Source organism: Lepisosteus oculatus, chromosome 29, assembly GCF_040954835.1.
Source record: "Lepisosteus oculatus isolate fLepOcu1 chromosome 29, fLepOcu1.hap2, whole genome shotgun sequence".
NCBI classification, from domain to species: Eukaryota; Metazoa; Chordata; class Actinopteri; order Semionotiformes; family Lepisosteidae; genus Lepisosteus; species Lepisosteus oculatus.
In genome coordinates, this window is record NC_090724.1 from 7,519,927 (window position 1) to 7,539,426 (window position 19,500).

Below are 19,500 nucleotides of genomic sequence, written 5' to 3' on the forward strand. Positions count from 1 at the left end.
TTCATACCTGAGTCACTGCCCATTCCCAGGCACCAAGCAGATAAACGAAACATCACTGAAGCTATGATCTGGGATGGACTGGCGTCCTGCCCAGGGGCGTACCCTGCCTTGTGCCCGTTGCTTGCTGGGACAGGCTCCAGCTCTCCCCCGCGACCCTGAGTTGGATAAAGCCGTCAGAAAATGGATGGAGTGGTGATCTCATAAACAGAGGTGCCTGAGGAGTAAAGAGCAGGGACTGAGGATTCAGAGCTTCATTTCAGCGTGTGTTCAGTCAGAGGCCTTCCTACCACTCTCGTAGGCAGCAGTGTGGCACAGGGGGGGCCCGGAGCTGGAGGGTTGCGGGTTCGAATCCCAGGTGAGACACTGCTGCAGCACCCTGCAGCAAGCAAGTTGCTTCACCTGAACAGCTCCAGTACAAACACCCAGCCGTGTAAACGGGTGTGAATGGAAAATCACTTTTGGATAGAAGTGTGGGCCACACACATAAACGAAGACAAAGAAAATGAACTTGCGCTTCTCTAAACTATAGTCCACCCGTGTGCTAAATACACAACGCCGGCAGGGGGGTGTTCCTTGGTGCGGAAGAAGCCTGAAGCCTGTTTATTCAGACCCCCAAACCTGGTCGTCACTTTCTTTTCTTGGAGGGGAAGGGTGACACAGTCCCCTACCATGAAAAACAATCCACTCATGCCGCAATGTTAAAGACACGCTCCCAAACAGGGAGGGCTAACCGAGTCCTTCAAAGCAGCTGGAGACTCCAGTGGGTTCTGAAAAGGTGCTTGAGAGGAACCTTTGCTCGGAACAGACTTTGATCCGAAGAGAACAGGAGTTGCTCGATCGCTATCAAGACTTGTAAGCAAAATCAACTGAAGATCCAAGGCTTCTTGCCTGCAAGTCCCAGCTCTTGCAGCACAAAGTGAGCAGAGCCCCTTGGAACTGAACAGAATACAACCTTTTCACAGGAGCAGGACAGAAAAAGGGCAGCAGTCACAGTGGTTGTAAGTGGGTGGCCTTACAGCAGATGAATTGAATTCTGCATATTATTTACTTGTAATCTGAAGCAGAAACCCTTGCTCAGGAAGACAAAGCACCTCGACGTACGCTGGCGCGCACACACACACACACAACTCTCCGTCTCTGGAAGAATGATGCAATGCACTGGATCTTAAAAAAATCTTTACTGTTCACCCCATAAAATTGAATAAGTCACATCCATGGATTTTTTTATGTTGTCGAATTGGGAAAAAAAAACAGCAGCCTGAATTTCCATCTTATTTCTGTAGTGGCGGCGTCACGTTTATTCAAAATACCTTTTTCAACAAGCAGGGCTTTAAGCACTGCAGCATAGAGTTCCGTTAGTAATATGAATTCACACAGACAGACCCTTCCCATGTCACTCAGACCACACAAAAACAAAAGGAAGATGAGCGCATGGGCTACAGCATGAATCCCTCAGCACAGACAGCCCTACTGTCATCACCAGAGCCTGATAATGACATATGTCTTGTGAACAGGAGTTACTTATTTTTTTCCTCCTCCTCATGTGCCATTAAAATCAACGTGGTTACCAACTGAAACAACAGATTGACTGAAGCCACCTCAAACCAGCAAAGACACAAGGCTGTCATTTCAAAGCTCTGGAGATCAAACACCATGCTTAATAATAATAAAAGAATCCCTTACATGTATATAGTGCTTTTCTGGGCACTCCACACTTGCGCTTTACAGGTTATGGGGATCCCCTCCATCACCACCAGTGTGCAGCCCCACCTGGATGATGCTCCAGTCCGCTCCCCACACACCAGCTCTCAGTGGGGAGGAGAGCAGAGTGATGAAGCCAGTTCAGAGATGGGGATTATTGGGAGGCTGGGGGAAATCTGGGCAGGATACGGGGGTAACACCCCTAGTCATTTCAATAAACACCCTGGGATTTAATGACCACAAAGAGTCAGGACCTCGGTTTTACGTCTCACCCAAAGGACGGCGCCCGTTTACAGTGTAGTGTCCCCTTTGCTATACCTGGGCATTAGGATCCACACAGACCACAGGTTGAGTTCCCCTTACTGCCCCCCCAATACCTCATCCAACCTTAGTTTTTCCCCAGGAGGTCTCCCATCCAGGTACTGGCCAGGCTCACACCTGCTGGGCTCCAGTGGGGCTGCCAGCTGGGAGCTGCAGGGTGATACAGCTGCTTGTTCAGCCCTGGAGCCCAGAGGCTGTTGGATGTTTGCCTATCAGAAGGCAAGCTGAAAAAAACCTTTTCCCTGCCCAGGAATGTGTGGTATCTTGCAGGCCTTTTATCAGGAAACCAAAACAATCAGCCTCCACAGTCCACTATTGTAGAAAGGTAATGATGTTGCTGCATTCAACCAGCAAGGTCAGGGTTCTGTGCTAACTTCTGATGTCACTCCCTTGAACACAGAATAAGGTTGCCCTAGCAAAAAAAACACCAGGACTGCACCATCTATAAGGCCACAGCACAACAATAATAATACTTGCTTACACTTATATAGCGCTTTTCTGGACACTCCACTCAAAGCGCTTTACATGTCATGGGGATCCCCTCCAGCACCACCAATGTGTACCCCCACCTGGATGATGCGACGGCACCCATAGTGCGCCAGTGCGCTCCCCACACACCAGCTCTCAGTGGGCAGTAGAGCAGTGATGAAGCCAGTTCAGACATGGGGATTATTAGGAGGCCATGACTGCCCGGCGTCCTGGCCAAAAATGGGAAATTTGGCCAGGACACTGGGGTTACACCCCTACTCTTTTCGAGAAACACCCTGGGATTTTCAATGACCACAGGGAGTTAGGACCTCGGTTTTATGTCTCATCCAAAGGACGGCACCTGTTTACAGTATAGTGTCCCCCCAACGCTCTGCATTTTAATTACTCAGGCTCACGTGATGTGGCTAAATAGTGCATCCCAAATTTAAAGCCTCCCAGGGACTTGACACACCTTTTAACAAACAGTAACTTCTTAATTATTCCAGGGCCAAGGAAAAAGAAGATTATAGAACACCAGCACTGCATTGGACCTTTGGCACTTTCACAAACAAACCTCTGGTCTGAAATTCAGAATTATCCTCGACAATACAACCAAAAGGAGAGGTGCACCCCCTGTCCTCTAAAACTATTCTTCTGCCCAAGCCAGTGCCTGCAGAGGCTCAGGTGGAGGCAGATACAGACAAACCACAGGGTTGAAAGAGGACCTAGAGCTCCTGAAAGCTGACAAACTCATGGCGGCACAGAAGGAAAAGATTTCTATCCAGGGGAATGCTAATGAAACACTTTCCATTTTTAGCCATTAAACCCCTATGACCCAGTTTCCTCCGCCTCCTGCTTTCCTCAAACTGCAGATGCAAAGAAAATTAGGGCACCGGCAAAGTACAGTGAAAATGCAAGACTGGCATTTTTTTGCTGTTGGCCTGCGTTTTACTTGGAGTCAAGGTGTGTGTGTGTGTGTTTGGTTATTCACAATGACACGCTTAAGAAAACACTGAACTGATGCAGGCTGAGAAACATCAATGTAAAAAAAAAAAGTTTGCTCTTCTCCAATTTGGCTGCTGAATCTTAACTTCCTCTGCCTTTCACGCAGAAAAAAACTTCAAATCAGTGCCGCCCTCCTCTCAGCCAGCCATGTGCACACAAACCTCACAGCAATGTACCCCCCGTGTGCACTGCCCCCCCGTGTTAACATTTACTTCCTAAAGGAAATTTCCCAATTTTACTGCTTAAATTTGCGATACTGAAATACCATGAGATAAATCACCCATCCAATAATGTGACAATGAATGATCCAGCTCTATTGCTGAATTCTACATCCTGGCATCTTCCAAGAACCATCTGGATCAATTCCTTGGGTGAATAAGCTACAAGTTAAATGGTCTAACAGGACTGAACGCCCCCCCGCCTCTGGTTTGTAATCGATTTCATGCACCTGTTTCTTACGTTTCAGTATGACGTGCTTTGCACCAAGATGCAGGCTCCCAGCGGCCCATCACACTGAAAATATTCACATGGGGGGGCACGGTCTGAAAGCTGTCTCACTGGTAAATCTCTCCCTGGGTCATGGCATTCAGGAGGTCTGTCCAGGAGGGCTGGGACCATCCCAGTCCCCCCTCTGTGTGCAAGGGCCCGAGATCCCAGCTGCTACTGAATAACTAAAGAAACAACATTCCCCAGCGGGACAGATCAGCCCCCTGGACAAAACTCACCTTCCGTGGTGGTGGGGGGGGGGGAACCCACCATGATCTTACGACTCAATGATCCATTTTGCCCTTGTCGTTACACGGGCCTTTGCTGTGCTCGTTGCTAACCCTTCATTTGAGCCACTATATTTTATATTCTACGAGCAATGTTCAGAAATACCAAAAAGATGAATGATTAGGATCAATACGCAAATAACCGCTTGCTTTCATGTTGACGTACAGCAGTAAGGGGGTACCTACTGAACGAGATGTGCTGGAATACTGTACAGCAGTGTTGGGGACCCGGTTTTGTATTTTGGGGTCCTATTGGGCACTTTAATAGTGTTCAGAAACCGGAGGAGGTTGCACACTAGATCTAGGTCCCTCAGCTCTTTTATCTACATATAACAAATGAGTCAAGAAGATGCACACATCCGAAACTGCTGAAGTGCTGTCCAAGAAAAAAAAATCCACAGAAGTGTTAAAATCGAGCTGAAGGCAGACTCTCTACTCCCAAAAAACCTCCTCTGAACCCGTCAATCAGGACATTGCGTCCTCCAGTGTGTCAGCATGCCCCGAGGTGCAGGCCGAAGCACAGACGGGTTGTTTTTGGAGCAGAGAAGGTGTGCGCCCAGCTCATTTTATTGCTTCTCTACAATTCAGGCTTCTCCCACTCGCCACAGACTTCTCCTGTTGCTCCTTCCACTGCCACAGAACTGAAATAATGCAAAAAAAAAATCACAAAAGACTACCAATCTTGTCTGGTCGGGATGCCTTTTTTTATATATAAATAATAATTAAAAAAATAAAAAACTAACAGAAAAACAAAGAAACCCAAACATCCCAGTCTTTTTTTTTTTTGGAAGTCTTTCCCTTTTTTCCAAACCCTTTACAGCATGCAGCTTTATTTTCTTAGAATAATCTTTATCACCATCATCATCATCATCAGTATTTATTATTAATATTATTCTTTACACATCGCAATGTGTATCTATTATACTGCAAAGGATAACTGCAAAAAAATAGAATCTAAAAAAATAAAACCACCAAAAAAAAAAGTGCATCTAAATGGCTCCGCAGAAAAGTTCCACACGCATTGGTGCCGTAACGTGGCTCGTCCGCGCCGATCTGCGACCCAGGCTTCTTCCCAGGAAGGGCGGGGGGGGGAAAGGAGAAAATCTTGGCTTCATTTGGCAAGGAGGCTTTCCTCCTCGGAGACTCCCCTTTCTCTGTCCGTGTCATCCATGGGGTGTTTGTGTACATCCCCCTGTCCTGTTCCCGCTGTTCCAAACAAACCAGCCTTCAGACAAGTCCGTCCGAAAAGGATCGGGAACGAAACGGGAAAGGTAGTGCCGCTCAATCCCCCCCCCCCCCCCGGCTGTCTGGTTAGGAAAATCCCAAAAGGAAAAAAAAAAAAGAAGAATCCTGGTGGGGGGAGAGAGAAAAAACAAACACACAAACAACACGTTACAAACGCAGGCCTTTGTCTTGAAATAAACTGAACGTTCTCCTGCAGTACTCTGAAACCTACGAGCTCATGCGTGCTACTGGGCTTGGATGGGCGAGGAAGACCGACAAAAGAAAAGATGGCCAGTGAAATGGCTTCCTCTGCACACTTGCAGGGGCTCTCCTGATAGACGTGCGGCTCTGTGGCAGGTGCCTGAGGCTCTGCCGGCTCGAGGCTAGGAGTGCTGGGATGTTGGGGGGAAAATCACCCTCCAGGAGCTCAACGCTGCTCCTTAAGAGTCTTGGGAGCTGTCGCACAGGAGGGCACAGAAGCAAGACTGGGCTGACTGGCCCACCGTAGGACCCCCAGGCATCCCAGCTCAACCTCATCCCTCAGGTTTGGTGTCTTGGCGTCTTCCCAACCCCCACCCCCCCGGAACTACACGTGTGGTCCCACTCAGGCTGCAGGGACGCCGCGCTGGTGCAGGGAGGTGAATCTAAACCACCTGCTTCTCCCCCCCGCCACAACCAGCCCCCCCCCATCCCCATGCAACTGTCCTACCAGTCCAGGGGCTGCCACCCCGACCACACCAGCGGCGCACGACGTGTGGGGGCAACACCCAGCTCCTGCTGGCCCTGAGGGTACAGGGAGTGAGAACGCAGACGGGTGCCAGTGCTGCACGCTCAATATCCGCCCCTTGCTCAAGCGATCATGTTAAGGCCTTTTCTTTCCCTGGGAGAGGTGAGTATATGCAGGGGTACGGCAATGGTGTCACTGTTCTACGGATGCAATGTCTTGTACCTTTACTGGAGCAAACATTGTTAAAAAAAATCCGGCCCCGGGTTACATGTTAAGAACCTGCAAGCTCTACAATTTCCCTTCTTATCACTTTTGGGTGTTTCGTACGTAGCTGAGCTCTGAGTCTGTCTCAACGGGATTTAAAATGGATCAGAAGGGCTTTCTCCCCTGCTGTCCTCACTTAAAAAAATACAAGCACAGAGAACTACGGAGCAGAGATTCCTCCCCCCCACCACCAAACATTTTTGATTCTTTGACTCTCTTAACATACCTGATTTCAGTCAGTCACTGCAAGAATGTGTGGGAGGCACTGATGACTCATTCTATTGAAACTTATTACATTTTTTTTTTACTTTTGTTTCCCTCTCCTGCTTCTGATTTTCATTATTTTTCATCCTCTGCATGAGAATTGATTTTTTCGACGTTCTGTGGCTAGCACAAAGGGAGCTGCACAGCCATCAGGTTGCGTTTCAGGAGGTCAGTGGTTAGGGTGCAGGGCTGCAGTGTGTCCGGTAGCTTAGTAGTTAAGAGTCCTGGGCTGTAGTGTGTTCAGGAGCTCAGCGCTTAGAGTGCAGAGCTGCACTGGGTTCAGTAGCCCAGTGTTAGAGAGTGTTGGGCAGCAGAGATGAAAAACAGGGTGGCGATATCTTTTACCCGCTCAGTGCAGTGCTTTCCTACACATTAAATGTCTTAAGTAACCCCCCCAAAAAAACAGAAAACCTCAGAACCAATGCACCAAGTATTCCAATATGTACTATGGACTGGAATCGCAGAGAATGGAGAAAGGGGCTTTAAAAAAAACGACCAAAGACACAATAGACTATGACGACAAAGGAGTTCAATTAATAAAAAAGGAGCTTAAAAAAAAAAGAAAGATCAATGCTAACTTTTCTTCTAAAGAAGCCCAGGCAGTGCAAGGAAAGACCGGAGAGGCTTGTTAGGATGGCAGGAGCGTTCTTGTGAATGAGTCATCGACGCAGACGAGCGGGGGGGGGCAGGGGGGGCTGATGCACTGACATGAATGAGCAGGTGCTGCTGGAGGGGGGGGGGGGAGAGAGAGGGGGTGAAAACCCTGGAAAGCTGATTACACTGCAGCTCTGTCCTCCCACGCTCACACCCACACTCCGGCGCTCATCAGCCACGAGCCCCCAGAGGAGGGGGAGACGGGCGGAGGGATTTCTACACAGATGAAAGCTCCCTCGTCTATCTCCAGCCCCGTTTCATTCGGTTTCAGAGCGTGCCTTTTTCTCTTTTACGCCATCACCTCCATTTGTTTGAGCCAAAATATTTCATTGTGGAAATAAAAAAAAAAAGGAGCTGGAGAAGGAGGGCAGAGGGAGGTGACATCTCCCACATTAAACACCGATTTCACACCCTCTTTCTCTTTACTGGACAGGTGTGACGCTCCTTCCTGAGACATTTCCGATACAGAAATCGAAGCTGTATTGATGGGCAGCCTATCACACCTCTCAGGGGGATAATAACAAGGACAGAGTCGAATGCCTTTAGCTACCACAGGGATGGGCAATCCCAGTCCCAGGGGGCTGGTGGGTAGGTAGGTTTTCAATCGAACCCGGGGCTTAAGCTCAATCAGCTCATTACTGGCTTCAGAGGACCCATTTAACCCCTTCTCCCAGCTCTTCCTATGCTGCCATTTTGAAGAGTCCCAGAACACCTGCAGACAAGCCGATCCTCCCTGCATCAGGACCACACCCCCTCCAGCTGCTGCCCTGCTCGGCACCCTAGCAGGCTCGCCCCAACACTCACCAATACAGTGCGTGGCTTCGGGTTCGAGGGGCGGGGGGGGGCTGGCTCACTGCTGCTTGCAGGTGGACAGCTTGCGGATCTTGCTGCTGGTGGACACGCCCTTCCGGGACGGGTTGGAGGAGGAGCTGGAGCGCCGGTCCGGTTTCGACTTGCTGTTGAGCTGCCCCGCCTCCATGCCGTTCACGCACAGGGGCTTCGGGAGGCCCTGGCCCCGGCTCCGCCCATTCTGCTCTGCCTCCTCTTCCTCGGGCACCTGCCCTGTGGAGAACGCAAGCACAGGAGCCGCTGAAGGGCCGAACACAGTATCCGATGGGAGGCAGCCCGTGCCGAACTACAGGAACCCAGTAGACCAAAGACAACCGCAAGAACCGCCCAGCTCTGGACCTGCAGGCACGAAGCATCCTTACAAATTCATTCCACCTGAGATCTGGCTTCAATGAAGTACCTGCTGGCTTAAATGAAAGTTTTAAGCCCAATTCCTTAGCTCTTGTGAACAGTTTAAAATAACCTGTGAGAGCTCATAGCATACAGGCCTGACAGAGAGAGAAATAAACATTGACAAAAGGCCCAGCACAAAATGGAGCCGACACAAACACCCACGTTGACACCATGGGCCAGGTGCAGGTGCTGTGAACTCATTACAGGAATGGGAGGACTGTAAAGGAACTGGACAATTTCCAGGGCATTTAGGGTTTTAACATAACGGGGTTTAAAGATCATTTAAAGGTTGTTTTTTTTTTAATGCGTTTCCGTCTGTAGTAAAATGCAAAGCTAACCACACCTGATCATGGAAGGATCGCAAGGTTTTTATCTTTGAAAGCAAAAGTTACGTGAAACAAAACTGCTACTTTAAAAAAGGTTTTAAGACTCAGCGAGCTTATACACTAATTTTCCTGCAGCTCTGCACCCACCTAGCCATGCGTTTTCTAAGGGCTTCATCCCATTCAGGGCCGCGGGGGAGCCAGGCCTATACCAGCAAGACAGGACACACTCTGGACAGGATGCCAGTCCATCGCAGGGCACACAGACACGCACACTCACACCAGGGCCGGTCCTCCTGGAACCCATTCAACCTACTGGCATGTTTTTGGACTGTGGGAAACCACAGGGGGAGAACATACAAACTCCACACAGACTGCACCCCAGGGATTGAACCTAGAGCCCCCAGCGTCCCCCCAGACTCCTTTACCAAGATGGGGGGGGAGGGGAAAAAAATCAAGATCAGAGAGACCGACAGCTGTGATGTGTCCTCACGCTTGCAAAGTGAGAATGGAAAACACAGCCCTCGAGGATTCACACATTTGGAGAAGACATCTTGGGAGAAAACAAGCACAGCACTACTTTGTGGAGCGGAGCTAAAAATAGATTAGCGGCGAGGAACCCAGTTTTTGCATGCAGGACGATTTCTTTAGGGGAAGATTCCTCGGATGCTAACTGGAGAGAAAACTACACAACCTGGCACCCGACACCCCCCTTTCCCAGGTGACGCCCGGGTCACAGTGCCTTTACACAGCAGAAACCAGCAGCCCTCCATCACTGAAAACACAACCGCCCGACGACTCAAGCAGTGCAGGGGGTGGCAGGTCACCCAACACTGGGCCCACTGCTCGCCCGTTTCTCCCTGGTGGAGAGCTGACCCAGCAGCTAGCTGGGGAGATCGTAATAAGGCCACCAACTCGAATCTCGGTTCCATAAAACAGGGGCTGATCCTGGAGGCCCCAACCCACCTGCTGGTCTTTCTCCCTCAACCGACTCAATCACAGGATTAATCTGAACTGTCTGCCGAGGGTTTTCCTCATAGCACTGCTTAGCACCTGCAAAGAAGCTTGCGCAAATGAGATTTACTATAATCGCACTACAATAAAGATCAATACAACTAAAAGCCAAAGCATGGGTATAAAAGAGGAGGGCAACCTGCACCACGAGCAGCAATATCCTGATCCCTCCTCAAGAGCAGAATACAGGCATTTAAAGAAACGAAGGGACCCCCCCCCTTCGAAGGGACATTTTGGGGCACAAAAAAAAGCACAAAGGTGGAAGAAGATTTTTAGCATGACCCCAGAAGTCGAAAAACACTCAAGCAAAATAATTTCCAACAGGAGTGATCAGAGGATCCGGATTCAAAGACTTCGTGAGAATTTACAAAGTCAGAGCAGCCCATTCACTCGTTTAAGATAAAACCAAACTAAATCAGTTGGAGGAGGTGAATCACTTCCATCCCCGCCCCCCCCTCCAAGAGAGACCTCCGAACAGTAAGGCAGGTCTCCACCCCACAGCCCTCACTGCAGACAACGGGCTCACAGGGAAAAAAAACAATCATTCGCTAATCGAATGCGGAAAGAAAATGAAAATGAAAGCAGAAGGGGGTGGGGGGGGGGGAGATTGTGAAGAGGGAGAAAGAGAAAAAAGGCTAAATGCAGAGTGGAGAGAGTGGAAAGTACTGACAGTGCAGCCCAGCCGCACTGACTGCAAGATGAGTCACATAGTCGTCAAGGCAACATTAACACCATCCAGCTTAAATTGCTCATTTTCAAAACGCTTTGGAGTGAGCAGAGGACATTCGACTCGATGGGGTTTTGTGAAGCGCTGGGGGGGTATAAAAGAGTTGATCATTTGGATCTGTGAAGCAAGCACAAAAAAAAAACAACGTTTGGCCACACACTTGACTGGTGGTGGTTGGGGTAGTGGTGGGGGGGCAGACACTGGTTTCCCTTCATCCTGAGGAAGCCGAGCGTGTGAGGAGCTGCCAGTGGGACGATCAGCTTCTGTCGCAGCCTTCGAACCAATATTTTGATCGCACAGGCTCTCATGAGCAAGCAACTTCCCCACTTTTGAGGCACTCAAAAGACTTAAGGCACCCAATTCTAACACGGGGCAGCCGTCAGGCAGAGAAAGAGCCACGCTCCTCAAGGGGACGGTGGATTATATCGCAAGCCGCTGAGCTGCTGAACAATGCTCACTGCTGCACCGGGCCATTATCACTCTCTCTCGTGTCTTTTATTTCCCGCAAAAGAAAAAACGGAACAGTTTCCATTGTTTCAGCAATTTGCATTTCAATGCGCTGTGGGTTTTTTAAAAAAAAATCTTTTAAATTATTAATTTTGTGCTAATTCAGCAGAGCAAAGGGGGGAGAAAGGGGGAGGACGGGCTGGGCATGGGGAGGCGTAGGGGCTTATGGTCTGGTTTTTGGAGTTGCATGCTGGGACCGCTGTCAGAACACAACTGGTTCCCTCCTCCCACTCATGCCAGCTTTGAGGCCGAGATGCTCTCAGTCTTTTTTTTTGTGGAAAATGCATTATGATTCATCTTGAGCGATGTAGTTTTTCACGCCCGGCAGAAACGATCTAAAGCTCATCTTCCTACACAAAGAGGTGCCACCAGTATATAAAAGACGTTACGAACTCGAACAGAGCCTGCGCCCTCGGTTTGCAGCTTTTAGGCCCATCTTCATAATAAACCGCGATCATCGCGGGAATATAATGGCTTTCGAAAGGAGGCAAACAAAATGAATTACAGTACTTCAACGTTTAGTCTTCACTGCAATGCTTTGGCTGCAAATCCCTTACGAACATAAAAAATAAATTTCCATATGCTGACAATGTGACAGGTATAGGAGACAAACTGTTCACATTTAGAGATTAAGGAAAATATGCTTAAAGCAACTGTGACTATTACAGCAATAGCTCATTTAGTGCTTTTGCTTCCCTGAGGACAGGAACTTAAAATTAATTTCCTGTCAAGACAGATCACACTGATTGACCACAAACATGCCGCCGACAAAGACATCAGGTCTCCCTTTGTCTTCATCAGAGCAATTAAAAACTTCTGTGTCCATCACAGGAGGATGGGAGCAGTACTGTCAAATAAATAAAATAAGGAGAATTTGATTTCCCATTCCACATTAACAGGATTCCGGTAAAACGTGTTTAGGTGTGATTAATTTCTACACATAACACAGCCAGACAAATGGCTTAATAAAACTCTGCAAAGCGCGGGGTGGGCAAAGAACAGGAGAGATTAATTAAATTAAAGAGATTTTGCTTTCCTATAAATTATAGGTGTGCATGCAAGCCTTCCATTGCAGTTTAGTAAGCAAGGCTGAGATCAAAGACGCCAGATTTAATTTTCAGGCTCAGTAGTGCTTGAAGTCCATCCATCTGAAATCCAGTGGCTCACTGTAGCCTCCTGAGAGGCTCAATCGGTGAAGAGATTGTTTTTCCTTACATGAAAAATATCACTGTCGTTTTTTTTTTCTTCTAGGAGCAACAACTATTTAAAAAGGTGACAGCTTCCTGCAACAAGGGGGATGTTGCTTGCAGCCAGTTCCCCAGGTCCTCCTACTCCGGCCAAGTGCTTCCGACTAGCTCAGCCTTCAAATTAGGAGCAACTCCAACGACACTTCAGTGTAAGAGCATCGCTGCATCTATGAAAAGGAGAGGAGGCTATTCATCTCATGTTGGTTTGGTAGCTAGAAGCGTAATGGTTTGACACCAAATGTCAGAGCAAAAAGAAAAGTTACACTAGTTCTTAGTCCTAAAAACTAAAACTGTCATAACTCACAGATGTACAATCAATCTTGTTTCTTTCACAGCATTTTGAATACCTGCATCATTGTCCCCTCAATCACCTTTTTCCAAGAGTGCAGAGAATCAGTGTAACTGGTGCACCAGTCTTTTAGATCTGGTGTTCTGGGTTCTTTTCTTTGAGCTCTTTAATCCCATAGCCATTAAGAGAACGATCCCCTTAAGTACAAAGCAATGATAATTTTACATGCTGACAGACTGTGATCATTTAGATCCTAACTTAAAAATATATCCTGATCAAAATGTATTACGACCTATCATCCACATGGAATCAATACATTCCACTGTTGTCTACAGGAAACAAAAAAAAGAATGACCAGAAAGTGAGTGCTTTCTAATTAGTGACATGTCTATCCTGGGCACATCCTGCAGTGATGCTTATTTCAGAGCTCCTGCTCCTTATTTCAGAGAACAACATTTATTTGTTCTGGCGATTTGCATTTAGAAGAGTTAAGCAGAGCTTGCAGACAAGCCCTGGCTATATGGAGTAATCACACTGTAACGCTTACTGTTTTGATCTGCACGCACACAAAAAACAAATCAACGTTTGGCTTGCTCCCAGTATCTTTTTTTTTTTTATAAAGGAAAATCCTAAAGGAAGGGTGAAAACAACTCATAAGGGGTTGCAGAGATGTGTGCATGCCAAGAGCAGGGTCAATTTACTGTACCTGCAACACTTCGCTGAAACCAAGCCAGCCTGAACCAGTTAGAACAGGTGGAAGGAAAAAGCAAGATCAGTCACACTGCATTTTTCTGAGAAACGCAGCTACGCTTCCCTGTAAAATATGCACTGCAGGTCTGCTCCCCTCGGATTTCAATTCTCTCACAACTCCACTCCACCAACTCCTCCAAGCTCCGACCTTACATGATCAATCTACTTGATGGAGGCATTTTTTATGCCTTTCGCCCGGGCCGGTGAGTCACTGGCAGGTGGTGCGTGCCCACAGACTGATGCAATCGGAGCCAATCTGATCAACTCCTGCTCGGGAGCCCAGAGAGCCGGCCTGGGTTTAGTTAAGAGGTAGGTTCTATTATGGAATCACCACGTCATCCTCGGAACAGTGGTGGAGGGATAAAAAGAGGCCCCCAGCTCATGAATCCTGAACCAAAAACAGAAGTGTGATGAAGCTCTTCTGTTCGGGGGCCGCGATGGGACTGAGGTTGCATCATCTTTAGTTACAAGCGAAATTGACGGACTTTGGCAATTTAAACCCTCTCCTTCCCCATACTCTCCTGCCTTAACAATGCACTACATTTTTTCCCCACCAGAATGTCATGGGCATTGTGCTTAAAGGTCTTACACACAGGAACAGAAAGTATGATGAACACATCCTCTGAATACCAAGAATACCTGTCCAAAAAAACCCAACCCTTACTATGGTCTGAAATAGTGCCTTACCATGTACTACACTTTAGATATACTCATGTTTTTTTGCTCCCTCTTTTAATTACATGCTTTGGAAACTTGCACGGCTTGCTCAGAACCTCTGCACAGAGCAATCAATACAAACACAGGCAGCTGGTTTTCAAGTGCAATGCTAAATTACACCCAATCAACGTCATTTAACTGTTCCAAGACAAATCAATCCCTATTATCTTAATAATCGGTTCACGTAGTGCTTGTGGTTACTGTTGTTGGCATTGTCTTACCTCACTCTAAAATAGAAAAAGGACTTCCAAAGGCTTCAATGTGGGTTTTAAAAGATCACGGCACTGTAATTGAATTTTCTCCTGCTTATTTACTTGAGCTGGCAGGATGACTATCACTAGTATAAACACTTGAAATCTACTTGCACGGCATGGATGTTACTATTCAAATTCACAGAGATAACCAAACAAAACAAGATACTTTAATTACTGATTTTTTAATGCACAATAGGGACCCTTTAAGAACTACTTCTAGAATAAACAATGGGAAGAACTTGAACTCTCTGCACAGCTCTCCATGTGCCACTCGTCGACTCCCTGTTTCTCTTCTGTCACTGGACTAATCTCTCTGGCACTTGCCTGGTCCTTCGGTCCTGACCTAAAGCATGCACCTCAAACCTGGAAGCAGAGAAGAGACATTGCTTTTTGTTGGTAAAGGCCCAGCTGGAGCAGTCCAAAAGTGGGGGACCTATCCCAATCACTACAGCAAGGACAGAGGCTAGATTGTCCAGTAGTTACTGGTACAACAAATTACTGGCCACAGGGTGTTCCCCTGCTCTAACCCTGGCTGTGCCACCAAAGCATGTTACTAAACCTTCTTGAGCTCCATCCTTCACTGCAACGCAAGATCAAGGGCCCTGCTGCCAGAGACACCGCAGCCACAGTTGCTGATGCCATGTTTTGAAATGCCTGCTCTGAACAGAAGTATCAGCAAGATCATTTAGAACAGGTTATGAGCAACTCCATGCAAGTCAGAGATGATATACTAGTTCCTTGAACCAACGCCCCTGCCTGTGCTGAGCCTACTCAGATAGGCTCTCTTTTGATCCGAGCTCTCAATGAACAGGACTGAAAAATCTTCAAAACCTGGGTACTGGCTCCTACCTTCCAGAAGACTATCGACAATATTGCTCAGTATGTACATACAGCTACAACACAAAAAATACTCATGGATATTAAATGCAATTCTGGGATCTGTTTCCCTTTTTTCTTATCTTTTCTTTTTTCTGTGGGGAAGTCAACTTCCCTGGCTCAGACTGAACTTCAGTTTCACGGCCATGAAAGTTCTCTCTTACTCGCTAAAACCCAAAGAAAGTTACCTGATCTTTTACAGGGCTGTTTTATATACTGTATAGGGTATTGAATAAAAAAAAAACAGCTTTTAATGGATTCAGACATTGCCTCCGTGAAGACATGTTTAATGAATGTTCTCCAGCATAAAACACGCATGAATGCACAAGGTATTTGGCATAAGTAGACTGAGCAAAGCACCCGAGACCTAGACAGCTAAGGCCTTGAGAATTCACCCCAAAAGACAGTGAAGTCCGAGAAGGATCGAAGTCAGGGAAACGGAACTAGAATAGAATATGTATGGAATGATTTGAAAAAAAAATCATTTTCCCCATTTCGTAACCGTTTTAGATTCAACTGAGAATCCAAGAGGTTTAATTTTGTCATGAACAGGGCTGTGCAAAATCAGTCTACAAATGTCAGAAACCTAAAGGTTTTGCAGATATGCACAACGGAGAGACTAAGAAGAGATTTATTAGTTTTTTAGAAGCGCAAAAAATAAGACTAGAACACTGTTCACGTGTATGGATCATATCTGGAAATGCCAAAAGATGTCTGCACACTAAAATGCAAGACAGACAAAAATCAACTCATAGAAACATTAAAACATTTTATATTTGTGAAGAGTTAATGGGAAGATCTGTTCTGGAATTTTAAAACATCACTTGAAAAAATTAACACTGCTAATGAATCCAGCTACAATTCTATTTAACCTTTTAATACAGATTTTTAAATAGAATTCTATATAATCTTTGTTTTGGAGATAAATGATAATTCCAAAACAAAGCAACAGGAGAGTTCATTTTTTTGACTACCAGCATCACTTGCATCTCTAACTAAAAATGCTCTTATTAAAATGCTCTATTAAAATGAAACAGAAAGTGACATTTCTATTCACATAACTTCTTTCATGAAACAAGTGGTTAAGATCCTCTGATTAATTAGCTACTACACTCTAAATGAGCTAGATGATTTAAACAGACTCCTCTCGTTTGCTTCGATTGGAAGTCAGGGAATCTGAACTGCCCATTCAAATAGAAAGCGCATGGAAGTATTTAAAAAAAGAAAATTCTCACTTCTAAACGGTTTAAGATTCAACTGAGTAGCCACGTGGTCAAGGGCTGTAATTTTGTCATGAACAGGGTTGAGCAAAATCAGTCCTCAAGAGTCAGAAACCTGAACTGTGTTCAAGCTCCCTGGTGATCTAGAGATCTACATTACAAGCAGCTTCCATTATTGAGCTTCAGTAGGACATAAGGAACAAGTAATAGGTTTATTCCATGCTGAAAAAACAAGAAAGAAAACAACGTTTCAGCCGTGGAGCCTTCTTCAGGTGTGTGGTGTGCCTTCTTAGACACACCTTCTTCAGACACAGGCTTCACAGCCTAAACGTTGCGTTTTCTATCAGCAGGGAATAAACCTATTACTTGTTCCTTTGCAGCCTACGCATGCTGACGCAGCTACCCACCTGAACTACTTCAGTAGGACATGACGCATTTAAAAAGAAATGTGGAAGGCTTCTCCAATATGGACATTGTAATGCCCACTGATAAGACTTCATATTTTGGCCACGAACTTTCCAGTACTGCACAACTGAGCCCTGCACACACGCGTAGAAAATGTCATTGTGCTTCGCACTGTCTGGTAACGGGTGACACTGGCTTCTTCCTCAATTTATCTTGTTTCCCGTTTTGCCTGTCTGTAGGCGTCCGGAAACCAGCCATAGGATTAAACCATCTAATTGATGACCTTCCTCTCACCTCCAGGGAGAGGGGAGATACACACACACACACACACACACACACACACACACACAAACCCACGGATGCACCACAATCACAAAAAGCAGGAAGACCGAAATGCTACTTGGTTATATGGATCCCAGGATTTCTTCATTTTAGAGCCAGTTCTGTTAACAGCCACAGCTATTATTAGAACTTAACTGTTTCACCAGTAATGGAGTTTATTCCAACTGCTGTGCAATTATCACTTCAAGTCACAGTTATCAGCAATTCAGCAGATTTTTATTCCCCGACAGCTCAATAGTCATTCTGCAATGCAACCCATCATCACTTTTTAGACTGCATGAACAAACAGCAGCTTACAGAGAGCTGAGCATTCCAAAATTACTGCTGAAACATTGTTAAAAACGGGCTTCTCTTCGAGCTCGTGTAAACAGCATGCAACAGCCAATCCAATCTCCTGACACTAGTTTTTTTTAACAGCGCACCGTTCTGATCAGTGGTTTACTGAGGACACTATAAGCTTCAGCTCAAGAACGTCTTCCTTCATGAATCCCTATATGGCTTGAGTTGCCATTTCCGTCTTCAGATATGACCGCCGATCTTTCACTGGCCTAGCTCAACATGGTACTGGCCCATGTTTCAATTTGCCCAGTAATCAGAATATTCCTTCAGCAACAGAAAGTACTCCAAGTAAGCCTGAAGAAATCTTTCGTGATGGGGACTGAACTCTACTTCAATCGAAAACTCTTGCAGAGCAAAGAATTCGGAGCAGGCCGAATCCCATCCTCCTGTTTTGTTCACTGAAATCTTCTAAATGGACATCTTATTTTTGGCAATAAGATACCACCTTTAACTGGATTGTAGGAAACAAATAAATATATAATCGAGAATGAGGGCAGGAGAAAAGGAATAGGACCGGCAACAGGAATACTGACATGAACTCCTTAAAAAAAAAACATACTACTCAATTACTGTACCCGTTCAGCAATTTCGAAAATACAATTTACACAACGCGCACTCTTCCTTCAGCAGACTGGACAGGATGCCAGTTGCGGGGGGGGGGGGGGTGGGGGTTAAGCAAAAATAAAATCTGCATAGCAGCTAAAGGGCAGGGGTGACCCCTGGACACGCCCCCTGGCGACCTCTCACCTGGCACCGTGAAGTCCTGAGTGTAGATGATCTCGTCCTCCCCGTCGAACAGGGCGTCCTCCTCCTCCTCTTCCTCCGTGTAGCCATGAAGGTCCTCCAGATAGGGCACCACCGTCATGCTGCGCCAATGGTCCTTCGTATCTGGGCTGGGGGGGATGGGCACGGGCGGCTCCGAGGGGGGGTGTTTCTTGCGGACCCAGCTGGAGAAATGGGACGCCAGTTCGGATCACAAGCGCAAGCACAGCGCCCAGAGCCCAGATGTTTCACAGTGCCCTTCCCACATCCAGCAAGCTGCTACCATTATAAATAACTGGCGTCTGTTTGCTTTATTCACACAATAGCGTTTGTTTAGAATGACAAAGAGATCAGATGAGCTATACACGTAGTGAAGTGATCAAAAGCTTGCAGAAAAGCTGTTTTACTCGGCTGGCACCCAAAAATACCATCAATTTCAAGACCAAAGACTACCCAACACATTATCACATCAACAAATGCTGAAAAAACTTTCTGTAACACCGCAATCTCTTTAATGTTCAAAACATATTTTTTACTAAAATAAAACAAGCACTTTAACATTTTCCAAAATGTGGTCATGCAATCCTATGAGTGTTACGCCAGGAAGTCTCTTATGAGCAGCGATGGTAACACTTCAAATCACAACAGCTGATAACTGCATAGCTCACTCTGACAACCTGACAGGGAACAATATCCAAGATGGGTCACACGCACTCCCAAAATTAGCTAAACTAGACATCGTGTGAACAACAGTATGCATCAAAGTTTCACACTTTTCAAAATAGTTTTAAACTTGCAACCTGCTAAAAATCACACTGTTCTTTAACTCATCATGTAAGTGTTACTCTGATCAAGACTTGGTGTCAGTTCTTCCATTGCAGATATAAGGCTGGCATTTGCGAGCTGGCATCAAGTTGGTTGCAGTGCTCGAATATGAATCGCTAACAGACACAAAGCTACAAGACAGAGAAATGTGATTTTTATAGAGGACATGACCTCCAGTCCTGCAACCTCTTTCCAAATAATAGAACAATATAAACAAAATCATACTTGGCTAGAGCCCTAATTTTGCTTTCTGCCCTCGG

The 19,500-nt window shown here is 46.4% G+C and overlaps 1 protein-coding gene across 3 annotated transcripts in view; it reads right to left on the bottom strand.

The window, feature by feature from the left end:
• Window positions 1-4,669: 4,669 nt before the first annotated feature.
• Window positions 4,670-19,500, bottom strand: part of stk11 (serine/threonine kinase 11) — a 44,772-nt gene continuing 29,941 nt past the window's right edge. The window contains exons 9-11 of one of the 3 annotated variants that reach the window (XM_015365741.2): window positions 18,401-18,600; window positions 8,206-8,463; window positions 4,670-4,909 (exon numbers count right to left, since the gene is read on the bottom strand). In XM_015365741.2, the coding sequence (XP_015221227.1) occupies window positions 8,252-8,463; window positions 18,401-18,600 (412 nt within the window). In that variant the 3' untranslated portion in view covers window positions 4,670-4,909; window positions 8,206-8,251. Of the gene's footprint in view, window positions 5,619-8,205; window positions 8,464-14,638; window positions 14,835-18,400; window positions 18,601-19,500 lie in introns of those variants that run through there. The other 2 variants (XM_006639861.3, XM_015365742.2) reach the window with 2 other exon arrangements.